General features: G+C 40.9%; 1 protein-coding gene across 4 annotated transcripts in view; it reads left to right on the plus strand.

Moving 5' to 3' along the window:
- The window catches only part of megf10 (multiple EGF-like-domains 10), a 98,447-nt gene that overhangs the window by 2,432 nt on the left and 74,078 nt on the right, over window positions 1-21,937 (plus strand). For all 4 annotated transcript variants that reach the window (XM_030436712.1, XM_030436711.1, XM_030436713.1 and 1 more), the window contains exons 2-3: window positions 15,952-16,087; window positions 17,534-17,635. In XM_030436712.1, the coding sequence (XP_030292572.1) occupies window positions 15,969-16,087; window positions 17,534-17,635 (221 nt within the window). In that variant the 5' untranslated portion in view covers window positions 15,952-15,968. The remainder of the gene's footprint in view (window positions 1-15,951; window positions 16,088-17,533; window positions 17,636-21,937) is intronic.

A 21,937-nucleotide genomic window follows, 5' to 3' on the forward strand; every position in this document is an offset into this window, starting at 1 on the left:
TAAACTGAGGATTGACAAAGATTAAATGTCACAAACTAGGTGTTAGCAGAGGTGGCAGTGAAGATACATTTAGACTTAGACTTGGACAACTTTATTTATACAATTATTTATACAAGCACCAGAAAAGATCCGTGAAACTACTTTATACCAATCCATTCCAAAGGCATAAGAACGTAGAATTAAGGTGTGTACACCTAGTTACTATATGTTTTTTTCTTTCTAAATATGTTACGATGCACATTTGTTTACAGTGTAAACGCTGTGCAGTCTTCAACTTTTAATAATTATTCAGTTGAACTGTATAGGGACATGTTTTGTGAGTAACTGTCTAGCATGAATTCCTCTGATACATGTTGATAATAGAGCGAGATTTATTGCTCACATAATCTTTTGAGATGAACTTTTTGGGTATAATACTAGACATTGAAGAATAGTTTTGATAAAGTTAGAAAAAACGGAAACAGTGTGTGGACTGCAGCATGGCACTGACGTACATTGATTTCCCGGGAGGGCACTGAGATCATTCCTTCTCCAGCAGCCGTTGGTACCTTGTTGATCATGCGCTCCAGCGGGAGGAGAGTTGTGGTGACGGGTGTGGCACTTCACTGTGTTCTTGGTGCGACGGCTGTTTGTGAAGGCATGTTCACATCAGGCCTGGGCTTCTGCAGATGGCGCACAAGTGACGAGGATGCACAGAGCCATGTGTCGTCACCTTCTCTAAAACAGGGGCCTACAAACACACTATTCTGTGAATTAACAAGAAGTCGACGATGTTATTGGAACAACGTCACTTTCCATCATGGTTGCTGCCTGGCAACATTAACTATAATCACTGTTGTTTAACTTAAGACCGAAACTGTAAAGTTCAGTTAAGAGACATTTGGCCCTCACCGGGTCCCTGAAGCAGAGCTATTGAGGTGTCTGTAGGTTCAACCTGAGCCAGTCCACCTTCAAACTTGTATTTAAATGAAAGGCTCAGCTCTGGGAAGTGAGCACCTTGTTTCGAAAAAAACAAAACAGAGTTGAAGCGCCACATAGACACATGTGTGACAATATATTAATTTTCGTCTCACCCTGTATCCCAGTGCATCATTGCTGATCCCAGTGCATCATTGCTGCCTCTGGCAATTACTTTACCAAAACTGCATTAAGCATGCCTAAAACACAGTGGTCAAAACAAAGATGACTGCGATCTGCAAGCGAATTCATGGTTTATGAAGATATAGCCCATAGTCTATTATCAGTTTATTTGTGTAAAAACCTGTTTTTTAAAATGTGAAACATCAGAATCAGAATCAGCTTTATTGGCCAAGTATGTGTACACAAACAAGACATCTGACCCTGGTTAAAGTTGCTCCAACTGAACAGGGAATAGTTTTTAAATGTCAAATCCAAAGAAGACTTCATTTGAAATAACAAAAATTAAGATTTATATGTACAGAAAAACACAGGAACGCGATTGTTAATTCAATTAGGTGAACTGTTTTGTTTGATGTGTTTATGTAGCTATAGTGTTAGTGTAAGTGTGAGGTGGACCCCAGGAAGAAACAACCTCACCTGAATATAACCTCAGCCTTATGAAGATGAACACAGCTAGCTGGTTAGCTGGAAAGTTTGCCCTGGATGATGATTCCTATTCCTAAACTCAGGCTTTGTTACGTTTGTAAAACAGAGTGAGAGAGAACTTAAGAGATGTGCAGGACCTACTCTTTAATTTGAGATGAAAAGCTAGCTAGCGGAAGCTGTCTGTTTGATATCAAAATGCAAGATCTGGAAACATGTGATTTAGTAGATTATTGGAATCTGTTCTATTTACCATGGATGATGAGCTGTTCTGTGGCTGAACTGGCCAGGATTACTTTTGTTGCTCATCCTGTTACATTGTTAAATGCCACAAACCATTAATTCCCAGGGTAAGGAGGATCCTAAAATGTGCAATTTCATTTCATGAATGGATGGATGGATAGTTATGTGGGTTGATTATTTGGAGGAGAGAACACCACATTGGTTAATACAGTATTAAGTAAGGTAAAGTAAAGAAGGGTTTCTTTTCTTGCCTGACTGGCTGCCTTCAGTGCCCTGTCCCTATCATGGACAAGGTGATGGTGTTGTGTTATATGTTCTGAGACTTAATGTAATGCAATGTAAGACTAGATATGACTTGAGAGCCACACTTGTCGACCTCCGGTTAAAACAGCTGTTCCAATGAATACTGAGCCAATACTGTGTGCGCTTTGTTTTTCTCTGATAATATATGGTCTGCACTCTGTTACCTGACTGTTTTCATGTTTTGGAGTACTGGCACGAGACTAGCGCCACCCGATGTTTAGGTGGTTTATTGCATCTTGCGCAAGCACAGCAGGTACGCGCTGCTGTGTAGTTGGCAGTTGCCGAGGCGGTCTGTTTCAATGCAACTTTTCTGCCGAACGAATGATTTAGATATATGTTCAGTACAAGTGGCCCTCAAATGATGATGACAGACTCAGCGTAGCCTCCATGTAAAATGGCACTGTTTCCAACTCCTCAGTAAGAAAAGTCGCTATCAGCTGTCACTTGATTTTTCCGCAGTGTGCAACCCTGTAACCTCTCAGTTGCTCTGTTGATTTGTTGTCTTTTAAACAGTTTTTAAGCGTGTGTTTATAGTTATTGTTTTAATACGTGTGTGGAAGATTTGTCAGTACTCCAGTGTTGCAGATCATGGGGACTTTGGTGAAGCCAAAAAAGTCACTAAGTTGGCAACACTGTAAAATGGTGATGTCTCCCCTGTATGGTTGGTGGAGGCTGCACAGCCATCAGCAACTATCGGAGCCAAGTTCAGCCAGTAACAATGGTTTGTAAAAGGTTGTGTTGGCCAAACTGATTAATTGGTCGACCTCTAGTGTGGGTGAAAGGTTCTCTAGCAGAAAGGTTCTGGAGGGATCCTTTTTTCCACCATGATCAAATTCAAATGTACATGTGACCAGCAGTTGACCAACAGCTGATAGTCTGCTCTTTGTCTTGTGAGAAAGGTATCCATAGTGTTAGTTAACATTAGCAAGGATGCTAATGGCTAGATAGTAGCTAATGCTAGCTTAAGCTATGTTAGCTGTGAAGAGTTAAAAGTTTTTTTTCCCATTTGGTAAGAAATATTTCTTGTTCGCTCTCTCTTAGTAACATCGTTGTAAGCCTGGAACATGGACTTCTACTGTAAGTTTAGGAAATACGTCTCAGAAAATCACAGCTCTTTTTGATGTTTGATTTGAATGCAACATTAGTGTTGATAAAGAACGCAGCAGCACGAAAGAGCAGGGGCAAGAGGTGAAAACCATCATGCTTTTTGAAGTAGCTATAGCAGAATTTCAGTGCTTTTGCACTCATTTAGTGGCACCAACTCCAAAGAGGAAAATTGAAATCAAATCAATAATTTCTTAAGTTATCAGTCAAATATCTAAAAATGTGACCTCTAAAATAAATTGGGGGGGGGGGGGGGGGGGGGAGGGTTCCTTAGGACCCAAATGCAGAGATTGGAGACAAGAAGTTAGTGAGTAATGATTTATTTTACAAATTGTGCTCTCGGGAGGGTAATATGGAGGAGGAGACCGGGTTTGCAGGCAGGCGGGCGGGCATGGTTGACTGGAGCCGGCGTGGAGGAACTCAGGGGAGCAGGCAAGCAGGAAGCAGAGCCGAGCCAGCAAGGATACAAGCATTAGCACTAAAGCAAAAACACCGAAACGCAAAATAATCTAAACACTGTGTCGTCACCATACAGGACGTAATAATCTGTCATCAAAGTAGTGAAGAGACCAGGGTAATTTAGCCAGAGGGTGATGAGTTGATTAGAGACAGGTGTGCCACTCTGCTGCTGCAGCTGCTGCTGCTGCTGCCACACCCATTAATGCTTGTTATTTATTCCTACATATCTGTTCACCTACATTTATTTATTTCTGTATTTCTGTGTCCATATGTTAATGAGGAGGTAGGAGGTCCTAACCTCAGTCAAGAGCATGATTGGTCAAATCGGAGAGCCAGACAAAAGCAAACGATTCCTGATCCCAAGCCTTGCTCTCTGTAACGTTGTGAACCAGCCCCAGTTAGCTTAATGGCGTCGACTGTTGTGACAGGTTAACTGGCATTCATTTTAACTTGCGAGGGTCCCAGATGTGCTGGTGGTGTGGTTTGAGAATCCTGTCTGGAGAGGTCCTCGGTCCTCGGCCATGTCCGCGAACCAGGAAAAACATTCTGCTCATCGCTCCAAGTCATGTATATGTGTATTCGTTTTGACATGGCTTGAACACTTCTATCTACACGGAGATGCCGGGGCTGCGACTTAAACCACTGTTAGACGAGCGCTACAGTGCACAAATCATCCCAAAGTGCATGTTGTCGGTCTCATATCTTTGCCGTGAATGTCTGTACTCTCAAATAATTCATGGGTGGAACAGTCTGAGGCATTTGTTCACATCGAGCGGCTTGAGAGCAGCGTGGAGACCGCTGTTAGCTCTTATGTTAGCTGCTAGCTGTTAGCTGCTCGCTGTAGCGCAGCGTCCAGGTTACCTTGTGACACTGGTTACCATCGGTTATTTTTCATTCTACACTGCGTTCAAATGGTTACTTAAAAGCCATCGTTCCGAGACGCATACATAGAAATAAATAAAAAGCATCTATTCTTTTATTTATACTTTTGTTTATTTATTTAGGCATTAATTTCAGCATTTATTTATTTATACATTTATTTATTTATTTATTTATGCATTTATTTATTTATATATACTTATGTCAGGTTTAGTCCTCCATGAAGGAAAATGCGAAATTTTGTGTTTTGCCAGCCGAAAATTCATATATTTCGTCCACAATGACCCATTAAAGGTTGAATATGTAATATGCTTATTAAAAGCTACATTTTTTCAAAAATAATACATCAACGGGGCGTTTAGAGGGGCGCAGATTAAAAGTAATGCGTTTCCTTGAAAAATTATATTTAATCTGAAAAAAATAATTTAAGAAATTTTGACGGGTTCGAAACACTATGGAGAGATGTAACATTGCAACGAGTGCGTCATCTAAGTCATTAGCCATATTACTGTTTGTTATTAGCCCTTCTAGCAGCCCCTCAGTGGCCTAAGGATATGTTATGTGGATTATTCTTGCCGACCAACACCACAGCCGCAGAACTATTCAAAGCTGTGAATGATTACATTTTCAGGAAAACTGAATTGATCCTTTTGTGTTGGTAATGTGTAAAGATGGAGCTGCTGACATGACTGGATGGCTTTCTGGTTTCACTATGTGGGTTAAGGAGATTGGGCCTGAATGTGAGTCTACGCACTGTGTCATTCACAGGGAGATGCTCGCTAGCTGATAAATGTCACCCAAACTTAACAGCCTATTGAATGGTGTGATTGAAGTTATTAACCACATCAAAGTCAAATCAAATCAACATTGGCTTGCCGCTTGAGGGTCGTGATGGCCAAACAGTTGGTCGATTTTTTGTATTTGGAAGCCTGAGCCTCTAATACCTGCTTCCCTTTCTCTCTAAGCTTTTCAGCTCCTACTTTAATCTTTTACATTTTCATCTGATTTTGCTGTTGTTGATGCATGTTTTTTAGATTGTTAATGCAACAGTGGGCAAGTCCTAACTAAGCCCTAACTTTTGGGAAGAAAACAACCAAATGCTATATATAGCTGCTATATTTATACCAGTGGTTGATTCAAGGTTAAACTCAGGTGATTTAAGGGAGGCGAGTTATGTGTGAAAACAAGAGTTTGTCAATGCTTGGCTCACTTTGCCCCACCTCTTTGCCCATTTTTGATAGCAGAGAATGAGTTTCAGTTAGTTACTGCAAAGATGGCGACCGCCAGTACGACCAACATTGGCTTCATTACCCTGTAGAAACCTATGGCTGATGTAACATTGACTATTTTAAACAGTCAATGTGTACAACCCTGTAGGTTGGAACAATTAAACCTATGGTTGCTAGAGCACCAGCATCAAAATAAATAGACATTTTTTATTCTATACAATTGTAAAAAAATTAAAACTGCATCCGAACACACACTGCTCACAAAACTTCAGCTCTAACTATTCAGTGCTGACCAAATGTGGATCTTTTTGGGAGGGAGGGGGGTCTTTAGACAGCAGGCCTCCGTTCCTGGCAGCCTCTGAGTGGACAGAGTGGACAGAGAGGCGTCAATACTGTGCTGTCTGGAAGGTAAATCAAAGTTGTGCAGCCCAGCCTAATCCACTCCATTAGGGGTTTTGTGTCTGGAGTCCTTTTACATACACAGCAAGGTCTTTGTTTGTGCAGCAGTGCAGTTGTCGTTGGTGGGGAGGGTTAAAGTGCTGGTGGCTACAGCTGTGCCCTCTCTTTGCTCAGTGAAACCAGAGAGGACTGGCTCTGCTGGTACATGAACTGCCCGGACAAAAACACTGTCAGAGACCATAAAACCCCTGGAGGAATCAGACTTCCTCTTTCAACCAACATGTTTGAAAGGACTTTAGCCAGTAGAAAAGGGCTAACCTTGGTGGCCTCTAGAAATGTTGTGTGCTCATTAGCACGAAGCAATTCATCAAGCAGCTGGAGTAATAAAGTGGTGTATTTGGTGCTGTATTCACCAATTGTTTTTATACCATTAAGAAGAAGAAGAAGAAGAAGATGCCCTCATTAAGGAAACCTCAAAATCTATTAAAAATATAACAAAAAATATGAAACTTTTTTTTTTTTTTTAAAAGGGGGGCGGGTTAAGCCTTAGAAAATGTAAATCTTTGTCTGGGATCATCTGAGAAATGTAAATGCAGCAAAGGAGTTAAAAAATATGGGATTGATAAAACAGTAGTTAACAGTATATAAAGTCGCAGGTAATGGCCTGAAAGTCTGAGTATAAAGCCAAGCCAAGGGCCCTTTTGGGCTCCCCCAATTCAAATACAGTTTCAAGGGTGGACAACAAATCGCTTTTCATTGTTTTGGTTGCTCAGTGATGCGGTGGGTGGAGAGTAGTCTCTGATAGAATCTTCAGTATGCATACGCTCTTCTTCCAGTGACTTTAATTCACCAACTCGAATCAAGATTTTTACTGTCATTAAAGTTTGTTTGGAGGAGTTGAGCTGTATTTAAAGCCTGTGATAAAACTGTTGTAAACTAATTAGTATAATTTTCCTTTAAATATTCATAGGGAACTTGAAATAAGAGGGATTAAAAGAGGAGGTTCTCAACATTTGATTATAGGGCAAAGGTTGTCTCGAGGTTAAAAGTGTTTCCCACAGATTGACCTTGGGTACAGAATAGCAGATGGATGGGAGGGACCTTTTATAAACTATTGTTATTGGCTTAACTACATCTCTCTCTCTCTCTCTCTCTCTCTCTATATATATATATATATATGTATATATATATATATATATATATATATATATATATATATATATATATATATATATATATATATATATAAAGGGTTAGAAAATATAGGCTACAGTTAGATCTTTGCAATCCCAGGGTAACGTTAAACGTTGGAGCAGATAATTGTATTGGAGGCTGACAAGTGTGGCATTCAAGTGTTGTCTTGCATAGCCAGACCTCTCTCATCTGACCAGTTTTCAGTTTATCCAGCCTCGAATACATAATGCAACACCATCACCTTGTCCATAATAGGGGCAGGGCACTGAAGGCAGCCAGGAAGGCAGGAAAATAAACCATTCTGTTAACATTACGTTACTTAATAATGTACTCATCAATGTGGTGCTCTCTCTTTCAAATAATCAAGCCACCTAACTATCCATCCATTCATCAAATGAAATTGCACACTAATCATGCCTTAGTTTTACAATAATTACCTGAATTGGGGAATTATTATGAAACTAAGGCTCTATAGGGAGTGATTACCTCTGATACACTGTGTCAGGAGCTTAGCTGGAATGGCATCCAAGACAGTGGCTATATTGGTATCCAAGTCTCTGACCATAATAGTGATTGTTGTAGTTGTTGTCTGGGTAAAAGAGAACTGCTCTTCCCACATCTCTCTAAAGTTTAGACCCATTATACTTTTTCACTTGAGGTTCGAATTCAAAGTATTTGATGTCATATGCACAGTAAGGAAAAATGTTTCTTTGTACACTGAAATTTGTCCTTTGCTGTACACAGAATGCATGAAAACAATGTAAAAAGAAAAACATACAAGAAAAATCTCCAAAATAAAACAAATCTAAAAAGCAGCATTTGAAAAATAAAGAAAAAAAGCAACAATATGAATAATAAAACAGTGCAAATGTGAGCCGTGCAATTTATGCATGTGCAATTTAAAAATGTTGGATTATTCATGTCCCATTATAAAATGTAAACAGTCAGATTATGCAGGTGCGATTTGAAAATGTAAACAGTTGGGACCGTCATATGATGTAGAAGTGATTGTAAACTCCTATCTGCTGTTGAGGAGAAGCAGCAGAGGAAATGTTTCTCCTAAAGCCTAGCGCCTAAACTGTGGAGGGGTACTGATGCTTTAAAGACAACTTGATATTTGGGATCATATACGATTTTGTGTAGATTGATCCGAAAGTTCAAATTAGCGTAACATTGCAAGATCATCAAACCTGCCCCATGTTAGATAACAAGGTTAATTTATTGTCATTTTTTTAATCACAAGAGTTGAAAAAACAACATTGAGTACTGCGAGTCCTGAGGAGTCTCATGGCCAGGGGAATGAAGCTGTTCCGTAGTCTGCTGGCATATCATACTTCTGTGTCTTATGGCAGATGGCAGGAAGGTGAATGTACTGTGGCAGGGTGGGTGTTCTCTTTTTTTTTTTTTTTTGAAACCACATTTTATTGTTTTTACAGAACACAAAAACAAGACCCCCCACCCCGACCCATTAGACAGCACATACTATACAGAGTTAAATACAAAAAAAAAAAAAAAAGGAAAGGGAAAGTTCATTCTAGTTTGTTCCAAACCACAGTATGTAAACATAAGTTGAGGGTAACTAGTCATCAGCAGCCTATCTGTGTCCCTCTGTTGAGGGTTGCAAGGGGAGGTCTTATCCCATTCAGAAAACTGTCTGCCCCTCAATAGTAGATCTTTCAGATCTGCAGGTATATAATTCAGGAAGGGCGTCCAAATTTTTAAAAACAACTCGTCCTTACCCTTTACAACAGCTTTTAATCTTTCATGAGGAAGGATATAAAAGACCTCCCTGTACCAAAGGGTGACACTAGGTGGAAGAGTTTTAATCCAGTTCTTCAGTATACATTTTCGAGCAACTAGAAGGAGTTTTTCAAAGAGCTTATAATGTGATGCAGTGAGATGCAAGTCCCTAGAGGGAAGGCCTAAGAGGAAGACCCCAGGGTCTTTCTTAATCTTTATTTTAAATATCCTACTGACTACTTTTGAAATAAGTGTCCAAAATCTGGAGATCCATTTACATTCCCAAAAACAATGGAAATATGTCCCCCTTTCTAAGTTGCATTTGTTACATAGAGGAGAAATGGAGTGGTCAATTTTGTTTAAAATAACAGGAGTGATATGCAGCCTGTGAAGTATCTTGTACTGAGTTTCTCTCAGACGGTTACAAGTAGATGTAGACCTGATCAAGCGTATAGTTGCCTGCCAATCATCCTCAATATATTCATTGTTTAAGTCTTTTTCCCATCTATGAGAGAAGTCTGGTAAATGGTATGAGACTGAAGAACCAAGGAGTGAGTAAAAGGATGCTATAAAATGTTTTCTGTTTTTGCGTTCTAGAAGAAATTTCTCAACATCACTGTAAGAGATGTGAAAGAGGCAGTTGGTAATCTGTAAATACCCAAAAAATGGTGCTTGGGAATACTGAATGTCTCCTGTAATGGCTGGAACCACAGTAATATATTATCTCTCAATAAATCGCCAATTACATGAATTCCCTTGTCCCTCCAGGAGTCGAACGTGGGTGAGCTAACACCTGCAGGGAAATCAGGATTTTGAGTTATGGGAGACAATAAAGACTTCACATTCCTCTTTCCCATGCATTTAGATATATCATGCCATATCCTGATACTGTTGTAAATGATAGGGTTGCCTTTTACTTCTGGATTTATCTTCTTTGCTTCGCATGTAATTAAGCTCCATGGGGAGTAGGGGTGGCAAGCCCAGGAATCAATACATGTCTCTCTTTTAACATAGGAATGAAACCAAAGCCAGAAGTGGCGTGCATGACAGGCCCAGTTATAAAACAACATATTGGGCATAGAAAGACTCATGTCTGTAGGTGATTGTAGTATCTTAAGACTTTGCCTGGGTTTCCTGCCTTGCCAAATAAATTTGGAGAACGCCTTCTCTAAGTCTAGGTTGATTTTCTTTGATAGATATAAGGGGAGCATTTGCAAAGGGTATAAGAGTCTAGGGAACACATTCATCTTAATAAGACTGATTCGACCAAACATCTTGTAACTCTGAAAGTAAACTCCAGAGTTTACTTTGGAGTGGTCCATACATGTGGTCCGGTATCCGTCTCCGCGGGTGCCGTCCCTGTGTCACCCAAAGGCTGCAGTTAGATATTCCCCATCTTCCATACGGCAAAAGTCTAAGTTTCTGTGTCTGTTGTGTAAACTGTGTAGAGACCACTTCAAGTGATCCTCACTCCGCGCTCGTAATTAACCGTTCTTGCTCAGAAAGTCCTCCGCTTCCCGTGGGCTTTTGAAGGAGCATTGCTCCCCGTTGAGGATGAAACATAAGCTGGCCGGGTAGCGCATCTGGAACCGCAGCCCTCTCTGGATGAGGCGTTCACACACCCCGTTGAACTGACGCCGGGCTTCCCTCACCTGGACTGACAGGTCCTGGCGGATGTAAATGTTGTCGCCCTGATAGATGATCTCGCCTTTCTCTCGGACAGCAGCGAGGATCCGTTGTTTGTCACTAAAATTGTGCAACTTGATGATAACAGGTTGATTATAATTTGTCTTCGGTGGGCCTGAGGCTCTGTGTGCCCGGTCTATTTTAATCGAGCCTCGCTTGGTATCCAGTCCCAGTGTGTCTGGAAGCCAGGTCCCAAAAAACTTGACAGCCTGGTTCCCCTCTGCACCTTCCTTAAGTCTGACAATTCGTATGTTGTCTCTGCGACTCCTGTTCTCGCCGTCCTCGGCTCGGTCGGTTAAGATCCTCACTCGTTGTTCAAGTTCGGCTAGCTTGTTTTCCAGAGTGGCTGTACGATTCTCGCCATCAGAGATGCGGTTCTCAGTCTCAGTTATTCGCTTGGTGTTGTCCACGACGCGGCTGCTTAGCTTGTCAAGAATAGAGTGTAGCTCTGTAAGCTTCTGCTCCATGAGAGCGGCAATCTTTTCAGTAACAGTTTTGGAGACTATGTTAGCCACGTTTTCCTCAAACGACATGCTGTCGCCATCGTCCATGCTAGCCTCTGTGTTAGCAGTGAGAGACTTCTTTGCTTCTGGACGATTTCTGCAACCTGACCTCTAGGGGTCTTACTCTTACTTTTCCCCGGTTCACAAGACGTATTCACGTATTGATTACTTTTTCCTGGATAAAAGAATTCTGCATCTCACGAAAGAATGTGATTACGGGGCTATGGTCATCTCGGATCATGGTCCCTTAATAATGAAAATGTACATTCCTAATACACAATCTACATACCATTCATGGCGGTTTAACCCTTTGCTTCTGTCAGAAGATGAGTTCACTAAGTTCATATCGTCTGAAATTAAAATGTTTCTCGACATCAATTAAACCCCAGAGATGTCGCCATCTACAGTTTGGGAGTCGCTTAAGGCATATCTGAGGGGTCAAATTATTTCTTACTGTGCAAATAAAAAAGGGCTAGTAATGAGCGTATTAAAACATTAGCAGATGAGATATTAGAGTTAGACAGGCTGCATGGCCACTCCCTATCAGCAGATGTAATTAAAAAGCCCTTGTAATTACAGACAGAGTTTGATCTCCTGTCCACCCGACATGCTGAATACCTTATTTCCAAATCAAGACATGGTCATTATGAACATGGGGAAAAGTCTGGCCGAGCACTTGCTCACCAGCTGTGCCAAAGAACTGCTAATCAAACCATTCTTGAAATTAACGATGATTGTGCACTGACAATGAGAAGATCAATTCCTGTTTCAGGAAGTTCTACCAATTATTATATACTTCAGATGTGCCCACTTATCCTGCTGCCCTAGAAGACTATTTTAAATCCCTGAAAATGCCTTCTGTAGGGGTAGAACTTTCGACTGATCTGGAAAGGGATTTATCAGTCAGGGAGATAGTGTCAGCAATTGGAACCGTGCAAAGTGGCAAATCTCTGGGGCCAGATGGTTTCTCAACCGAATTTTTAAAAAAGTTTTCTGACCAGTTATCTCCTTTGCTATTGTTAGTATCTGAAAAGTCTTTAGCCACCAATTGTTTGCCCCCAACCATGCGTCAAGCAGTCATCTCTTTATTACTTAAAAAGGATAAAAATCCCCTTAATTGCAGTTCATACCGCCCTGTTTTGTTGCTGAACACAGATGCAAAGATTCTTGCCAAGATGTTGGCACATCGCCTTGAAAACATTATCCCCTCTATTATTTCGTCTGACCAGACAGGATTTATAAAAAATCGTTATTCATTTTTCAATATCAGGCGTCTATTTAATATCCTTTATGGTCCCACTCCGCCCGATCCTGGGAATATTGAGGTGATGTTGTCACTCGACGCTGAAAAAGCGTTTGATTGGGTGGTGTGGGACTATCTTTTCAAAACTTTAGAGGCGTTTAATTTCGGTCCTTAAATTCATTTCCTGGATCAGACTCCTATACACGCTCCCAGTGGCTGCGGTACGCACCAATAGTAAATTATCCACCTACTTCTAGCTGAAGCGGGGCACGAGGCAGGGGTGTCCTCTATCACCACTTTTATTTGCTGTTGCACTTGAGCCACTTGCATTTGCCCCTGAAGCAGTGCACCACCATCAAGGGGATACAGCCAACAAAAAGCAGAAGGCCATCATGCTTAGGTGGCCCCCAGAAAAAGTGGCATCCACTGGAACCACACCAAACAATGAAATCAGAGGAGATCGGTGTACTGTTTTTTTCACATATTCCAGAGAATGCCTCAAAGATGGACTGCCAAAATTGTGTAGCTTAGGGCACAACCAAAACATGTGCAGCAGTGTGGCAGGATGTATGGCAATTTGCTGGGGGTCCAGTACCTGTGGGGGGCACTGGGAAGTTGGTTGGTTTGTTTGTTTTTATGGACAAGAACTAGACTTGACTATTTTACGTGTGAATTGTAGACCCTTTGTTTGTTATATTTGGAAAATAAAAAAGACCTTGATCAAAAATTACATAAAACTAGTAGCATTTTAGAATACTGGGCAGAGGTAAAATAGTTGATGACATACAATGGCTATGCCAACTAACAGGTTGGTTGACACTTTCTAAATACATACACATACAATGTCATTAAGAAAAAAAAATGTATAACACCAGCATATCCTTCAACCTATTGGACCCCTTAATGAATAGCAAGATAGTAGGCCATTGGGTCTCTCCAGTGTTTTGTGACTTACAGATCACCTGCAAGCTCACTGCTGTTCTTTTTATGTACCAATTTTAGCCAGTAGGTGACAGTGGCATTACAAGTAGATCACTCACATGACTTGCATAGATGTTAAAGGTCCCATATTATGAAAAACATCTTTTCTCTGGTCTCTACATATATAAACTGGTCCTCCCTCTTCACACTCGGTTTCACTAGCCAGACGCTTGTTTCTTGCGTAGGCTAGACACACAGGTGGTCACCTTCATTCTGAGTTGTTGTGAGTGGAAGGGGCCGGAAACATGCATCAACCACATGCATTTGTTTCTCTGCGTGTTTTCTAGGCAGAGGCAAAAAGACAAAAAATAATAAAAACTATCCAAAATAAATGTCATAAATGTATCATCATTACCGTGGAAGATTTATCTTGAAAATTGTCAAGATCATTTTATCGCCCAGCCCTGTAGTTATAATATAAGTGCAACATCATAGTAACATTTTTTTTTTTATAACTATTTGGTATACTAGTAGCTCAGGCAGATGCTTTTTGGCTTAGTGTTGCCATGGATACCATGGATTTGAAAAGCAGCTGGCACAAGGACAATCTATACTAACCACTGCTTGCCATAACATTACCGTATATAAACTCTATGATATTGACCTAGAGGCAAGAGTAATCATGTCATGAAGGGGCACAAATGTACATCGTTCCTGTAATCATACAGGTGCCCAGCTTCAAAGAGACGCTGGAGTAATATCCTTGCCTATGGCACTGTTCAAATAAAGCTCAGTTGTTCAAATTTCCCAACTTGTGTATCAGCAAAGAACAGTGCTAACATAGCTGAACACTACTTCAACAATTGCACAATTAACAGAGATTTCCAGATAAATGTTAATAATCGCCCCAGTCTGTCATGGTTCTGTGTCTGGTTGTGTCTTATGTTTTCATTTCCACGCCCTCTTGTGCCCTTTCAGTGTCCTCTGTAATATTCCCTGTTTTCCCTTCCTTCTTGTAGCATGTTTGTCTCCCTCTGTCTGTAAGTATTGTTTCCCCATCATTTTCTCCTCTATGCTACTCCTTCGTTATCTCACCTGCTGTTCCACCTCACTTGTTCCTCGTCTCGTTGTTAGTGTCTGTGTATAAGGTGCCTCCCCCAAGAAGGCAATGTCCCCAGCCACGTCCTGGCTCCCTGAGGTCTGGCTCCTTTTTCTGCTGTTCCTCGCTTCCTCCCAGTGCTTCTTCTCTGTGGTCCAGCACCCTGGAGCTGTGCCTGGTCAACGCCTCTGAACTGTGCCTGCCTGGAGCCCCAGCTCTAGGGTCGGCGGCCCACCCGAAGCTTGCCAGGTTTGCTCCGCTGCTGGCGTAGCTGACACCCAGGCCATCACCTGACAGTGTGTCTCTGTCGGCTCCCAGTCCAACACCTGCCAGTGATCCTCCGTTGGCTCCAAGACCGACCCCTTCCAGTGACCTTCCGTCAGCTCCCAGGCACACACCTCCCAGTGACCCTCCATTGGCTCCCAGGCCTACAGCGTCCAGCGACCCTCCATTGGCTTCCAGGCCGACACCTTCCAGCTATTCTCTGTCGGCTCCCAGGCCGACACCTCTGAGTTGTCCTCTGTAGGCTCCCAGGCCGACACCTCCCAGTGAACCACTGTTGGCTCCCAGTGATCCTCTGTCGGCTCCCAGGCCGACACCTCCCATTGATCCTCCGTCAGCTCCCCGGCCGACAGCTTCCCGGCCGACAGCTCCCAGTAGTCCTCCATTGGTGGTCCTGCCAAGGCCCAGGAGGGTTTCTCAGTTGGCGGTTCGGCCTCCTGAAGGTCTCAGCCCTCGTCTTCACCGCTGGTCTCCTGAGGATCTCAGCCTTTGCCCCCGCTGTCGGCCTCCTGAGGGTCTCAGCCTTCGCCCCAGGTGTTGGCCTCCTTAGCGCCTCAGCCTTCACCCCCGTCGTCGGCCTCCCAGCTTCAGTTGGACTTTAGCCCTTTTGGTTGTACTTTGCTTTAGCCTAAGTTGCTACTTTGTTTTAGTCCCTGTCTGTTTTGGTTTTCTCATTTGTTCATCTGGTTGTTGTATTTCTCAGCTTTGTATTAAATAAAGCTCACCTTTTGTTTCCCCCATTTCCTGCCTCCTGAGTTTGATCTGCAGTTGACTCCATTACAACCTTACCCTTAACACAATCTTTCATGTCTGCGTGTTGGTTGGCAACCATTCTGCCAAATGTCACCTCAGAAAATGTGTTGTAATGTGTGATATTTTATGAAAGCTTACCATATACAATATATGCTGTAACCATTTTATTAAAGCAATTTATCTACACATCCAGATGATTTTTCCAATGTTCCCCAATCTGTAAGCATGCTTCTGTTTGTTTGATATTTTTAATATGTTTTTGTCTGTATATTTAAATGTAATTTGTTTCTATTAAATAGGATAAATCTCAGAGTTCATTTGCATCCTCTTCTCATCCTTCTCTGCCTGAAGGTGCAGATCTGACTGACATGGCAATGTCACTGCGCTGCCTCACAACAGTCCTTTTGGCTGTGGCCCTCTGTTTCCTGCCTTGCATCACTTCTTCCCTCAACCTGGAGGATCCCAATGTCTGCAGCCACTGGGAAAGGTCAGTCACAATGATGCAACCATCTTTTCAAGTGCATTTCTTTGATTTAGGGGAAATATGTAAGGCCACAGCCAAATGGACACACACAGATAGAGAGAGAGACCAAACAGGGAAATACAAATATGTTGGCACAATGTAGAAGAATGAGACCGAAACTAATCCCTTTGTATTGATCCAATTGACACCAGATTAAACTTCAACAGGTGAACGCATTATTAGTAGTATTGATATTTTGGGATTGTTCTGGCCACCCTTAATGGAGACTCTAGGAACCACAAGTAATCCTGCAATCCTCTTATTAAACCAGCCTCAGTACTGACCAGAACAGGGTACCAGCATCTTTTCATTTTACTTCGGCTTTGGTGCTGCTCCCGCCTTGCAATCCGCTGCAGTTTTTGGCATCTGTTTGTTTTTCTTTGTGTGCCATGAGCAAATCTGGCAAAAAACACATTGATAATCTATTAGAAATAGTGTCACTTATGTATGTGACATAAGCAGCCCAAGCAGCCTAATACTACCAGCACCATGCTTGATAGTATAGGTGTTCTTGCTGTGAAAAGCCCAACTTATTGCCTTCAAACATATTCTGCTGGTCATTTGGAAGAAGTTAAGAGGTCATGCTAAAAATACATTTTGATTCACACAACTTTCTTTAATCACCAAAATAGATTATTCAAGAGACTGTATGCATATTTTTAAGACAGCAGATTTTCAGAAGACCTATAATAAATTCAGATTTGTTGTGAATGTTTTTTTCCAACAAAAATGAGAACTGTAGAAATCATTGGAAACTGTAAACTTTTGACTATGACTTTAAAAAATGTAACACCAATAAAGCTGAATTGTATATGTGTTGCTTCTTGCAACATTATCAGGGAGTTTTGGGTTAAATTTGGCTATCAATAATAATTTATCAGGGAAAAGGATCAATTATGATAATAAGATCCAATCTTCATTAGGTCACCTCTGGGCACCACCCTTGATAAGGAAAAATGTTGCCAATTCACCAAATCAGTCTCATAAAAATAGTACTAGTGTGTCAGTCTGTAACTCAGATTAATAATTAACTTAACTATTACTAAAATTACCATAACAGCTAGTAATGGTAGAAGGATTTGAGTTCTTGAAAGAGCAGAGGTTGGCAACATTTACTCTTGTACATTATTAAATAGACAGCCTGTGAAGGTTAAAAAGTCTTTTATTTATCCCAAAATGAATACACACAATCTTAACTAACGTGTGTGTGTGTGTGTGTGTGTGGGTGGGACTCAGGAGGGTCTGTAGCTCTGACCAATAGTAGCTCAAGGCTGAATTTGTGCTTAGGTCTGAAGACTTGGGAATTCTGGGAAACTGAGTTCAGTTCAGAGTCCATTTTGAAATCCACAATGAACAACTTCATCTGTGGGTCCCAAATGATCTCTCCTCTCTTTTCTCCTGTGTTTACAGTTACTCAGTTACTGTTCAAGAGTCGTATGCCCATCCTTTTGATCAGATTTATTACACCAGATGCACCGACATCCTCAACTGGTTCAAGTGCACCAGACACAGGTGAGGACTACATTTCTGAGGTTTGATAGAGATGAGAATGTGAATGTGGAGAGAGGTGGTTTATTACAAGGACCACAGCACTTTTCTTGCATCCATACTTGACAAGAATTTTCCAAACCATACCAAGTGTTTTAACCACCTCCCAGACTTGAAAGTTGAAAGGTAGGCAGTCCATCACATTGATTATCTTGTCTTCTTTTATTAAAAAAAAAGTATTTTATTACAGCGTGGTAGTCAGTCTGAATGAGCATCTACATCACTACACAATCAGAACAGACACAAATTAAAGCAGACTAATAATTGTTGATGCAAAAAACAGAGAGGTGGTTTATTACAAGGACCACAGCACTTTTCTTGCATCCATACTTGACAAGAATTTTCCAAACCATACCAAGTGTTTTAACCACCTCCCAGACTTGAAAGTTGAAAGGTAGGCAGTCCATCACATTGATTATCTTGTCTTCTTTTATTAAAAAAAAAGTATTTTATTACAGCGTGGTAGTCAGTCTGAATGAGCATCTACATCACTACACAATCAGAACAGACACAAATTAAAGCAGACTAATAATTGTTGATGCAAAAAACAGCAGTTTGACAAATTAAAAAGTTTTCTCTCTGTTGAGCTGCATCTTGTGGACAGGATCTACCTTTGAGGTCTTTGGAGAAGACAGCGGGAGCAGAGCATGGATAGACACATAATCAATGCGCAGGTATGTTTACACATAACTTCCATCTTAGTTATAAAATAACATGTAGACTGCTTCTGTTTAACGATCTATGATATTACATATTATAGACAGTGTTGGGGCTCGTTACTTAAATAAGTTATATATTACACATTACTCTCAAAAATAGTAATGCCTTACATTACATACCAAACCCCAACCAATCACTGTTCCATTATCGACGGCTTAGATAAGATAGGATACAGTAACTAATGTTAGATTGTTGAACACAAGTTCTGTTTACTAGTGGCTAATGTTTGTTGGTTTGTCACTGTTGACTTTACTGATAAAACACAAAATTGTTGGGTATACGGCTTCATGATGAACGTTTTTATATCACAATGACACATATTTACGCTGTCCCTCTGTGGCTTGTTAACATCAGTCTTTCCCTGCGCTCCAAGTTTTAATCATTTGTTTTTTCAGTCAGTTTTTTAATCAGGTTTAAACATTTGGATTGCAAACAAGACTTTTGATTTGCAAACCAAACTTTTGGATATGCATCAATACATGTTTAATCACAAATGTATTTCACTTGCAATAATAATTTTTTGTAATTGAAATGTCGATAGTTTTGCCCTCAAATCTGTTTTTTGATTGGAGTGGGGAAACATTACATGCACATGCAGGATAAAAGGCAGCCTGTGCACATAACTTTAACCTCTGAGGAGCAAATGAATGTTTACTTAGCAGCTACAGGCTGACAAAATATGTATTATTACGATCTATGTATGTATATACATATGTATCAAAGATCGTTAAACAAAAAGAATCTACATGCGTTAGTTCAAACACAACATTCTTGCTATTACTAAGATGGAAGTTATGTGTAAACATACATGCGCATTGATTATGTGTCTATATGTGTCATGCTCTGCTCTGCTACTTCTTCTCCATGGACTTCAAAGGTGGGTGCTGCCAAGCTGTCACTCCAGCCTGGCCAATAGAGATATGTCTTACAGTTCAGTTCAGCATGCAAAACTTGGATTTGCATCAATACATTTTTAATCACAAATTTATTTTACTTGCATAAATACATTTTTTAATTGAAGTGTCAATAGTTTTGCTGTCAAATCTGTTCTGTTTACATTGCATGATAAAGAAAGAAAAAAAAACTCAGGGCATTTTACACCAAAACTGTATATCACAGCAATCACACCAGAACATGGAACACATTTAATGTATGTAAAATGCAGTGAAATGAAAAAGGAGAGACAGCCTACACAATATTGCATGACCTACTACAGTTCCTCAGGGTTCATAATGCTGTAGCATAGAGTAGAGATGTTTAGAGGATTTGTTAGGTTGATAGTTTTGTCACTGTTGACAGTCTACAGCATAGTCATATACTTTACTGATAAACCACAAATTGTAGGGTAGAAGGCTTCATGATCCAAGTTTTTATATCACGTTGACACTGTACATATTTACGCTGTCTCTCTGTTGCTTGTTAACATGACTCCCTCCCTCTGCTGCAAGTTTTCTTTTAATCATTTCTTTTAAAGATTTTTTCAGGCATAGACACTTTTGTCAGTTGATAGACAGGAAATGGGAGACGGAGGGGTGGGTGACATGCAGCGAAGGTCCTCTTGCCGGGATTCAAATCAGGGTCCGCTGTGTATGTGGCATGCACTCTGAACCACTCAACTATCTTCCCACCCTTTAATCAGTTGTTTAATCAGTTTTTAATAAGTTGCTGCAGCCAGATGAGCTGAACACATTTCATGCTGGTCTCGATCTCCTCAACAGATACTCAGCTGTAAAGTCAACCTCCAGAAGATTGTCCACTGTCAGTAACCAGCAGTCAATAGCGCAGAGTGTACTTTATTCCCAGAACAACCAACTACATTTAGCAGCAGTTAGCGCATACTTTAGCAACAAGGCTACCGGTATCCGTCCACAAGGAAACTCCATAAAACACCTTAGTACTGAAACTGGCCTCTCACGTCATTCCATTGTGCCACAGTTAAGAAGTGGCCATTGAGAAACTGCTGGTTATCAGTACGTTTGTTAGTAGTTACGTAGGCAGCCAGTAAAACTATCTGTCCAGTGTTGCTCCAGGATGAGCAGCCTGGGCACAGCAGAGTGAAAAAACTTATTTCCTCCATATACTGTATGTTGATGATGGCTCTCAGTCATCCAGGTCATGGCAATTCTTAGTGCTGTATCCTAGGCAACTGGACATTTTTTCAGTTTATTGAAGATGTTTCATCTCTCAACCATTTGTAAAAGAGGTTAAGTAGTATAGCTTATTGGCCTAAGGCCCTACTTATCACCCTGATTTAACCTTTATAGTTCACCTTAAAAACTGTTTCACTCTTCTTTCTGCTACGTCATCTTAAATCAGTCACGTGATTTGGGCACACCGTCAGGTCTGTCGACTACAGAGGGTTAAAAGTCTACAAACTCCCTTCCAGTTAGTTAGAACTGAAGAAGCAGTTTGAATGAGAGGTGAAACATCTTCAAGAAACTGAAACAAGTCCAGCTGCTTATGATAGAGCACTTAGAATTCCTCCATATAACATGACCCAGCTTCATCCAAAACACTGAATAAAATTAGGGTTACGTTTTGTTCTGTCTTTTCTCTTTTTTTTTATTGCAGCATTCATCTTTTTCTACATCTATTTATATACATTTTATGAATAACATTAAGAAAGTGTTTATTGGACAAATAATTAATGTTCACCCTCAAGTGCCCGATGAGTCAGTAACATTTTTGTTAGGTTTCCAGCTAATTTACAAATTTCAAAATACATGTGTATAGGAATGAAATGGAGCAAGACATTTATGGAAATGTGGACAACACCACCATCATCGTCTGCATTGCAAACAATGATGAGAGTTCATATCAGGAAAAAAAATTGGTAATCTAGCAGAGTGGTGCACAGAGAACAATCAAGGTCAGCAAAACCAAGGAGCTGATTGTTGATTTTAGAGAAAAGGAGGTCATGACACACACCCCTGTCTACATCAGTAGAACTTAGTCGGAGAAGGTGAGCAGCTTTAGGTTCCATGGAATTACCGTCACTGAGAACCTATCTTGGTCATCACACATCAACACCCTAGTTAAAAAAGCACAGGAAGAGCTAGTCCTACTAAAAATTAAGAGGCTAAGTTCTGGAAAAAGTTCTTCAACTTTTACATAGGAAAAATAGAAGGCATCCTTATTGGAAACATCACAAAGAGGAATGGCTCATGCCCAGGACAGGAAGACTATGACTCAACAAGTCAAACATCATTGGTACCCATCTACCATGCATCAGTAACCCTATTCACACTGCCGTTTGAATGCGAGGATCCTGCGCCAATTCTCTGCCTCTGCCTCTGTGTGAAAGTCTTGGAGGTGGCGTGGAGGGAAATTTTGCTCTGGCGCTGATCCGTCCTCTGGAGGTAGTATCAGGGCCATATTATTGGCGAACTGAACCAGTGTAAATGGTTAAGCCGGCGTCACGTATCGAGGGCGTGTCGGCCTGACAGTCTGATAACTACACAGGCAGAGATGGACAGAGTACTGGACCCCAGTACTTGAGTAAGAGTACAAATACTACTGGTCAAAATTTACTCCGTTACAAGTAAA

Source organism: Sparus aurata, chromosome 12 (assembly GCF_900880675.1).
Source record: "Sparus aurata chromosome 12, fSpaAur1.1, whole genome shotgun sequence".
Taxonomy (NCBI): domain Eukaryota; kingdom Metazoa; phylum Chordata; class Actinopteri; order Spariformes; family Sparidae; genus Sparus; species Sparus aurata.